Source organism: Pygoscelis adeliae, unplaced genomic scaffold (genome assembly GCF_000699105.1).
Source record: "Pygoscelis adeliae isolate BGI_AS28 unplaced genomic scaffold, ASM69910v1 Scaffold212, whole genome shotgun sequence".
Classification (NCBI taxonomy): domain Eukaryota; kingdom Metazoa; phylum Chordata; class Aves; order Sphenisciformes; family Spheniscidae; genus Pygoscelis; species Pygoscelis adeliae.
Window position 1 is genome coordinate 94,062 of NW_008824235.1, and position 10,492 is coordinate 104,553.

The window sequence follows — 10,492 nt, forward strand, 5'->3', positions numbered from 1 at the left end:
CTCAACCCACGAGTTTTCTCACTTTTACCCTTCCAGTTCTCTCCCCCATCCCACTCTGGGGGAGTGAGCGAGCGGCTGTGCGGTGCTCAGTTGCCGGCTGGGGTTAAACCACGACAAAGGTTTATATATTTATAATATATAATTTAACAATATAATATTAATTCATATAAGGCTTATAATTTACATGTTAAAAAAACTCCTACCTTCCATGATTGAAAAGTTACAGAAAGTGATCATGAGAGAGCACAGATTTTCAAGATCTCCATGTGTCAGCTGTGCCAGTACAATTGAATTTCAGCAGTACCTAATTTTCTGCTGCTGGTGCGATTACTTATACAAAATTTAAATTTTGGGGTATAGGGCTAGTGCCTTTTAATTTTCTCCTTTTTTTATAAACAGGAAAGCTAATCACAGCATGAGCGAGCTGTTAGGACGCAAGTTCTGAGGTTTGATGTGCATAATGGGTTACTTACCTTGCCTTTTGACAATCAGTATAATACACTTTTACATTATTATTCATTGCAATGGTATTTCCTGGAATAAATACTTTAAGTATTAAGCACCTCTTCATTTTGGATGACAATAAGAGTTTTCTAATTCATAATGCATATGTTTAAAATTGCCTCCATTGAAATACAAACAAGTAATTGGGATTTGTGGGACAGTTATAAACAGCCAAACAAGTTGCCTGGTTTAACTTGAGGGCAAGATGTAACAAGTTAACAAGATATTATTTTTTCACCAATACTTAATTTTTGGAAGAAGGTTAAGATCCCTCATTGAACAAAAAGCATTGGAAGAGTACATAGTATTTACATTTTATTATGCAGCATTTCTGGAGTCTCATTTTCATGGAATTTCAACTACAAGTAATTTATCTTTTGGTAAAGAAATTTATCTGTATCATTAAGTAGTTTATCTTCATGGTAAAGTAACGTATCATTTAATAAATTTAACTATCACATTTCATAGGCCCTACCCAGCAGTATGTTTATACACGTGGCTCACTGATTTCAACGTAGATGAAAGACGGGAATTTGTGAAACTAACAGTGAGCAAAACCTTTTTTCCTCTGTATTACACCTAATCTCTCAATTATGCCAGTTTTTAGTGGTCATACCTTCCTTGGGATCAACAAGCCAGTCAGTCTTGCTGCTCAAAAGTCTCTCTCTGCTTCCAAACTTTCTGAACGTTGAGGAGGAAGAAATCGCTAAGTAGCTGTGTTTTGTGATACAATAAATGCTGATAAAATCCCATACAGATTTCCCATGGGGGATGCAGCCTTATGAACTGGAGGTGGAGTGGTTCCAGTATGTCCCAAGCCTCCCAAAACTACTGTTGTTTGGACCAGGCAGCTTGATTCTACCACCACAGAAACGTTCTTGCATGATACTACAAATACAGTAATATCACTATCATGTTCATCTCATCTCAATTAAGTGTTTGAAAGTTTACGCAGCAAAAATTATTCTTTTTTTTAAATTAAAAAAATATTTAAAGGTCTTCCAAAACAAGTACATGGGAACAATGCCTCAAGTAATTATAGTAAAGACAAGACTTTTTGAAGTATTTAAGTGGAGATGTCTTATAACAAGGAATTATAAATGCTATCATGACAATTTCCTGCCCTATCTCAGTAAATCAAATAAAACGTTACATGGTTTAAAATCTGTGCTCAATGAGTAGTTACTGATGGCTTTTTGATGAATTGTGATTATCGAGCCCACAGGTATGAAAGGTTCCGTTTCCTTCCATGTCTCATTCTGTACTTTTTTTATTTGTGGCTGAAAATTGAAAGCACAAAAGGAGGTGGTGAAATTGCAGCTTATACCGTTTTGAAAGCAGCTGCTAACACTTCTGAAAACCTACTTACAAAGATGATGATCTTTGGTTAAAAAAAAAAAAAAAAATCAACAAAATAGAACTCAGACACTTAAAGACAAGCAACTACAAAATAGCAACTAGGATTAATGAGGTAGATTTGTAGGATGTAACTGAATCACATCTAATACGAATCAACAATATAGTGCTGAGAGGCATAGATTTAGTCTTTATTACAGGAATAACACATAAAAGACAAGAAATACAGGGTTGGGGTTTTTTTTACTGCAGTAAGAGGCTGACTAAAACAATGGAAATGATACACCGAAGAACTCTCAGTCTATTACAATATGTTATAAAACCAGTGTTCAGTTGTTCTTCATTGCAGGAAAAATTGAAGTATTTAGCTTAATTTGCAGAAAAGGCTTAAAAAACTGAGGAAAAGCTTTCTATTTTAAGGAAGGGAAGTAATGGAGCACATCATTACCTATTGAAACAGATCGCTCAATCACAGCATGTTACATATTAAAATAACTGTTAGAATGCTCTGCAAATACTTCATTCAGAACAAGGCTGTGAACTAGACAACCTCTGGAGATCCCTTGCAGCCCTACACTGCTATAATGTACACAATATATACACCTTGTTCTCATTGCTTGTTAACCTTCTGGATATTATTAAAACCCATAGAATGTAATCATCTCATATCACTTCAGGACTCATTTTGGTTTTAAAGTACATTCAGTAACTGTGACAGTCAAACAACTGATAAGATTTTAAACCTAAAAATAATTTAATCTTGAAATTCTATCTTCATGAAATATGTTTGAATAAGTTTTAGTCTAGTTAGTACAATTGAAAACATTTACTTGGAATTTAATACATCTATAGCAAGACGAGCAGTTTTCTTACATGAAATAATACAACCACTGCCTCCTGTAAGACATTTTAAAGTTTTACAGTGCTCAAATAAGGGAAGGAAAAAACCCTCCAACCGCAGTCTCTGCTTGTTTACAATTTAAACCTTGGTTTTATAGTGCTTCTGTAAGGACATTTTCACATGCTTGAATTTAAAGCATTGAAAAAAACAAGTTCTTGTGATGAACAGTGTTTTTCATTTGTTTCTACAGAACTTTCATTATTTCCAGAAAAAGTAACTGCATTATACAAAATAAATGGTTGCACAATATTTAGCCAGCAACCCTGTACGTTGCCAGCAACTGTACTATATGTACAGAACTTTAACTAGTATTTGATAGCGAATGTCATTTAATCTGTTAAAAAATAAAAAAATCAAACTGGAATCAAAATGCATTTTATTAAGCTACAAAAATCTTTATACCTCTCAAACCTTCATAGTATACGCAGCAATTTCAGTTAAGTAAACACCAATCTGAAAACAGAAAGGACTTCTATTATTTTAAGACTACACTATAGTATCTATGTTACTGTGCACATTCCTTACATCTTACCATCAAATTCCATCACTGGAATGGGGTAATATTCTCTACCTGGCATACCCATGTCAAACCTGGCATATCCTTGTCAAACAACCGAGCCTTACAGCGTGACAGACCACAGGAAGCCTATGAGAAAAGTTACTAAATCAGCTGTAAGGATTGTTTACATCAATACCTAACTGCTTACATCAATAAAATGACCAATAGAATTGCAGCTCCAGAAGCTTACCAGTGATCGGCAAACATGGAAGCTGAAGCAGAATTTTGATCTCATTTCATGTTTAGAAGTGCTTTGCCTCTTTATACAGATCATTTGCACACATCACAGCAAATTAAAGCCATATCCAATGAGAAGCATCCCTCAGGGAATAGTTGGTACCTTCTCAGGTGAACCGGTTTTGATCGTTCTTAAGACTACTGTTGTGCCATCCAGAAATGCCACCTAAAAGCTATGCTTTTTTTAGGGCAATGCTGTCCTTATGATTAAGGTATCTTGTGCCAGCTTGTACAGCTCAGTATTAGCAGCAAATACTCCTACAGCATACTCATTTTGAGAAGTAAGTACTGAACTCTGTATTAGCCTGGTCTGTAAGAACTACTTAGATAACCAAGCAACAACACGGTCAAGACAAACCTATTAACTCCCGGAGCAAGCATGCTTTTTCCTTATCTCCGACGCTAATTTTAACCAAGTACAATATTCTCTCATGCTTTATTAGCTGTAAAGATATACACACGGATACATTATAAGAAAGACAGCAAACTAGAATCATGATCTTTAATGAAATATCCTTTACTGACAGAGTACCAACATCAAACTGAGTTCCCCCATGGACATAAAAATACTCATTCTGTGCATATTGAAAATGTTGACATTTGAAATTTGGTCAAAAAAAACCCCCAAAACAGTGACAGATCTCTTTCAGTTTTAACTCCACAAGATAAAAAAAAAAAGATGTGGGTTTTTTTCTTTTTTAGAAGTAGCAGCATGACAACAGCTTAAAACACTAAAGTTATTTTAGTATTTAATATATAAAAGATATATTCTCATTTAAACATTAAAAAAATCTACAAGCTATGATACCTAGAAGATGTAAAAATATCAATGTCAAATTTGAATTTAAAAAAATTAGTGAATTTACAGTTTTCTTACTAGAATATGGCTGAAGACATTTACTTAAATTTGGGATTTCCAGCTTCTTTTCAAACTCCAGTAAAAACGGAACCAGAGTTCATTAACTTGAGGTACTCTATATTCCTGCAGATAGCTATGATTTTTTCCAATTGCTTCTTCAGAAGCTTTTGCTGAAGAGCTAACCTCTGCTGCAGTCTGATATGTTATTGTATCTTAATAGGCCTCTGTTGATCTTATCACATTGGTGAACCAATTCACCGCATCAAACCTAAATATATTGTCATGTAGCTCAACTTGTGAAGTGCCAAGGGTCAATTTAAATAGCATATTAACAGCGTATTGCATAAGACATTTTTCTGTACTGTTTGGATTATAAGTTGGGTCTTCATTCGTATTTTCATCCCAGGTTGCCTCAAAATCACTATTGCTTGCCATAAAAATGTTTGTACCACCTAAATGCAAGCATTATTCTTCAGTTTTTAAAATGTATTTGTCAGAGGCACTTTGCTGTTGCATATATAACCTGACAGTATTTTCATTAATACACTGGGAATTACTAGTTATACGTTAGTTAGAAAGTTAGGAGATTCTTTTGTTGCTAACACCACCTTATATATTATAAAGCAAGGCAACTAATTTTAAATCTTAATTATACAGACATGGCAAATAATATAAATAAAACTATGTAAAATGTTAGGAAAAAAATATATACACATATCTTTAGAAATGTATTTTGAAGAATTCAAAAGCCTGGAGCTCTTGTTATTCTTAGAGAGTGCTTCAGAGTACTGAGGACTTTTGAAAATCTAACCAATCACTTAAATACCACACTGGAAGCTGAGCAGTTTTGGAAATGTGTTGATTTACAGTATTTCATATCAGCTTATAATTTTGCATGAGATCCAATGATCTGTATTTTTTTGAGTAGTAATCCCAGCTTTTAGGAATGCCATATATAAACTACATGCAATACTAGGTATTTTTTAAATAGGAAAGTTTTTGTACTCACCTCCTGAACAAAAACTCAAAAAATATTTCCATCTGTTTGGGTTTTCCCATCAGTATCAATGTCCATTTCAGAGCGCCAGAGCTCAAAGAACCTGACACATTTCTCTTTGGGTATATATGCCCCAAACTTCTGCCATGTAATCAACACTGATCAAAATTTGTCCAGTTTTTGTATCAATGTAAGCTGGAGGAAGCTGACAAGAAGTTCTGTGACGAGAATTTGCATCTGAACTGATGGAAGGTTTAAACAGCAAATTCTAACAGCCAATTCTCTCAAAATCCGATGGACTTAATAATACAAGGGCATATCTGAATCCACCAGTGCTAGCAAAGTTGCTGTCTGGGTACACAAATTTTTTAGCTGGCCCAGCAGTCCACTGAGAATCTCCACTGAGCACTGTATGTCATCTTTTGAAGCCAGCCAACTAGAGGACATGGTAGTAAGTAATTCTTACTACTTACTTTTGTCAGACCTCGCAAACAAGGCACTAGCATTTTTCTGTGCTACTAAGTTTGACAAGCAGGTTGCCTCATCAGCTTACTCAGCTCTAGGGAACACTTATCAGGCCTCAGCATTCTTCAAAAATATTCTCCAGTTTATAGAATACAATACTTAGAGAGGCTAACAAAAAAAGAAAGAGATTATTACTTAATCAAGAACTATACTAGTATTTGCAAGAAAACAATAAAGCTCTTAAGGACAAGATTAAAAGACAGTAACATTCCTGCAGGTTGCTCTAAAATATTATAGAATGTGATTTCAATACATCCAGCATTTTAAAATGTCTTTCCCTTGCCCACCCCCGGAACCAAACATTTGGTCAAGAAACTCTATAAATAATAATAAGTGTACCATAAATAATAACAATAAATTAATTTCTTATGAATAACCGAATAAATGGAAAAGTTTGCCAACACCAAATTATATAGTTTCTTTCTACTATCTAAAACTGTTTAGAAGTCTTCAAAAATTATTTCTCATGTTTCTCTAAGTATCAGAGGCCTCTCAGTTTGGAAAAGAAGCTATTTGCCTAGGTATAAAGAGCCCAACCTTTTTTTTTAGGGTCCTAGGTGGCACATAACTTCTAGGAATACTGCAACGCTACTAGAGAGACAACAAATAATGAACAAGTCGCATTTTATCAGCCTAATGTTCCTCTTGGCCCAATCTCCACTTGCTTTAGAGCATGACGCAAGAACTCTTGCAAACATCCCAGAGTAAGGTACTAGGGAGTCAATTTTCCTCAGAGCAACAGTAAGAAATCTGCCAGTGCTTTGAAGCAGTCTGAAACTCAAGTTTTTGTAATAAATATTTCTTTACAGACCTGACAAGTTATTTTCAAAATCTACTTACACCCTTAGAGATACTTTGTAGGAATAGCTATATTATGCTTTGTATGAAAATGGATATTTTTTTTTCTGGTATGATTTTTCCTTTCTCTATTTAATTGGACAAACATAAAAACTAGAACTGTAAGGTAGCAAGCTGAGTACTAAGCTCCAACCTTACTAAAAACACTGGAGAGTATGTATCCAGTTTTTCTTACAACATTGCCTTTGCAATCCTTCCATACACAATTAGAAAAACAAGCTAACTCAAGCTTCTCTTCAGAGGAAGTCCATTCGTATTTCTATTTCAACCCCATGATTGCAGCCACATACTCACTCAGAGTGCCTTTTTTTTTTTTTTTTCCAAAAGAGAGACCTTTTTTGTTTTGTTTAAAAGAGATCTTCCTTGAAGTACACAATGGATGCACTGCAACTTTAGAAGTAAAAGTAGCAGAGCTAAAGCTAAAAGGAGAGGCAGCAAGCTAGGGGAGCCAACAAGGGACAACAAAGGAGCTTCCCAGTTTGGGAGCAGAGGGAGCCCCAGGCTGGGGACCACTAACCAGCCCAGCCCTGCAGAGCTGGCCAAGGACCAGAAGGCTGCACGGGATGGCTCCAAAACACCCAGGGTGTGTGTGGGGTGTCTGTTTCTCAAGTAATGAAAGGGCAAGCATGACACTTGGAGGGCAGATCCCTAAGAGGCAACAAGGCCCAAGACCCTCGCCTCTTTTCGGCTCTGGCAACCCAGGACAGCTCCTCACTGCACCCTCCCTTCTAAAACCATAACCTGAACCCTCTCCTAAAGCAGAACTGCAAGACCAGCCCTGTTCTACAACAGAAGAAAATGTACTGTACTGAATTCTATATATGTGACAGATTGGACAGATTCAATATGCTTTTTGCGACACTGACATTGGTTAGGAAGGGTGGGAAAGCCAACCTCTGGCTATACACTCTTCCCCAGAGCCCAGTATTCCCTTCCCTTCCTCCCTGAGGATGCATTCATAGTGAGTCTCTAATACAGTACACATCTACATGTATTACTTTGATGATTAATAATAATGTCCAAGTGTATAAAAGTACAGACCAAACATTCTGAGAAAATGCCAAAGACTTACTGAATTTGCATATCAGATAAATGCAAGATCTCAAGATGCAGCTTTATAATTCATCTACTGAAAATAACTTCAGTCTGCTGCATGTGTCAGATGCTTTTTCACTGCTGCTCTCCAGTTTTGCAATCCGAGAACCAAACTGTACAGCCCTTTTTGGCAAAACGGTCGAGGCTGTAAGGCCAACCTCCATGCCTGCAAGGCGCAGAATCAATTTCTCACCAATTCCTCGAGGTAAAGTCAAGTCAGCTTTTTCTGAGATGGGCAGAGAATTGAGGAATGAAACAACATCTTCATCAAGAAAAGGAAACCTAAAGGAAAGATACACATGGGGAAAGACCCTTTAAAAACTTCATACAAATAGTCTTGGTTTTCCCCTTTACCACATGCAAAGACTTCAGAGTCTGTGTCAATTCCTAACTATAGATGTACCTTAAATGTTAGTGTCACAGTACTGAGGCAAGTCTCCAAAGCAGTTACACTGTCTTGGAGAAAGAAAACATGATGTATCATGTTTAAACTCAGAAGCCTGGAATTTTTCAAAACTCAAGCGAAGAAAAGAGTAAGAACAAGCATTAGAAATATTGGGTTTACACAAAATAAAAATTATGAAGAAAATCAGAAAATACAATGGAAGAGCAAGACAAATTTTAAAGTAACACTTCTCAAGATAGCTTCTAAGTATTTAAAAATACTGTATGAAGCTACACTGTAACTTTGAAACAAAAATATTTACACAACAAATTCTGACAACATTCCCAATTCCAGGCATTCATACCTAATCACAAGCATGATTAACAGCATTGCCTGTCCACCACTGCAACTGCTAAACTAAAATGTGCAACTTAAGAACAGATTTGGAAAAACACTGGCACAAAGATCACATGAAAAGACCTTTCATGCACCTCAGTGGCCTCTGCTACTGGACAACACCTAAGGAATTTTTTGCAAGTTGGTGGTAGCATGGAGGAAGTAAAGAAACATTTTATTTGTGTTTAACTATTCTGACTTAACAACCAGGAAATGCAGTGGCTATTGATCATGCCTTTATTGCATGGACAGGAATACATGGCTTCTGTGTTACATTGTCATTCTCCAAAGTCACTCCCCAAATGACCACACCAGAACACTTCAAAGTTGTCCAGAAGACTGTTCCACTTAAAGTGATAAAACCAACTTGATTTTGACTATTTCAACATTTGTTGTTGCTTCTTAAAACTTCCAGATGGAAATCCAATGTTCAAGTGGCTAAATTTCCTTAAGTAACTCTTCCACAGTACTACAGACCACTTTTTTAAAAACAAAAACACACACCACCCCCCCCCCCAACACAGTACCCATTAACGAAACTGCAGCAGAACTTAGAGACAATAAAATGCATAGAAGTTTCAATTAAGCTTTCTGTTGGAGTGTTAAAAGCAGAATCTAACCAGCAAAACCAGTTTTCCTTCATGTTAAAACAATAATACCTGGCTTCTTTCCCATGATCACCAATAATCCTGTCATCTCTACCAAGATTTCTAGAAGAAATGCGATCTAACTCCATTTCAAGTTCTTTTTTCAGACCCTCTAAGCCATATTTTTTGAAGCAAACACGATGTCGAGAATACCCAGCAAGCTGTTCATCTGCTCCCATTCCTGTAAGCACAACCTAAGAAAACAGAATAAGAGAAATCTTTCTTAATATCTATGCAAGCTAATAATACGTAACAGACCTTAAATGTTTAACTACATCTTAAGGAGAATAACTTAATACACATCTTCTAAATATACTACCTATCATGATGGGATGTGCCTTACACATTTACAGAGCCTGAAACAGTTCCCAATAAAGTCACTGGAAACTTGAAGTAGGTTCACAATCAGACCTAAAAGTACACACAAACATTTCTACCAAGGCAAGGAAAAAACAGCAAAATAATATTGCGTGTATCACAAATACACCAGTATCTTTGAAGAATGTCTTTGTTAGTTTCAATTACAATAAACAATATTTGTTAAGCACCAGCCTTTAAAAAAAAATGTTGCCGCACAGTACACAGTATGTCGTAGGTTCTAAATAGTCATCTGAATGTACACCCAGATTATTGTTAATTTACCAGCTACTGGGTTAGTAACAACTGCATTACACGAAACAAAAATGTCATATTGTTCTGTCTACTCAATGAAAGCACATAAAATGTTATCAAGAGAAAAACACTACTACATCTGGTCCATTACTGTGCCTTCAACAGCAATTCACTATAAATGTGGCAGTCTCTTACATAAACAGTCAAGTGTGTTTCACTAATCTGACACCGGCTAGTGGTCAACCAATCTTTTACCCATGCACAGCAGTAAGTAATTGATGTGAGAATGACAAATTTCACTTTATGTTTTATTAATTCATGACCCATTTCAACATATTCTGGACCTAAGATGAATGTGCATATTTTGCAAACCTGAGATGTACATCCTTAAGTAGATCAGTCAACTAAGTCAACTGTGTTCTACAGCAGCAGTTTTTACGCAAACTATTGTGTTTGTTGGGGTTTTTGTTGGTGGTGTTTTTTTGAGTTTTTAAGATCTACCAATTAGTATAAAAGTAACAGAAGCCTCAAAAAGCAAAGGCAGCAGTGAACGGCAAACTC

At 35.9% G+C, this 10,492-nt stretch overlaps 1 protein-coding gene across 1 annotated transcript in view; it reads right to left on the reverse strand.

Annotated features, from left to right (window-relative positions):
• Nucleotides 1–7,850: 7,850 nt before the first annotated feature.
• The window catches only part of ASNSD1 (asparagine synthetase domain containing 1), a 6,949-nt gene continuing 4,307 nt past the window's right edge, over nucleotides 7,851–10,492 (reverse strand). The window contains exons 4-5 of the mRNA XM_009334976.1: nucleotides 9,332–9,513; nucleotides 7,851–8,173 (exon numbers count right to left, since the gene is read on the reverse strand). Of these exons, the coding sequence (XP_009333251.1) occupies nucleotides 7,912–8,173; nucleotides 9,332–9,513 (444 nt within the window). The 3' untranslated portion in view covers nucleotides 7,851–7,911. The remainder of the gene's footprint in view (nucleotides 8,174–9,331; nucleotides 9,514–10,492) is intronic.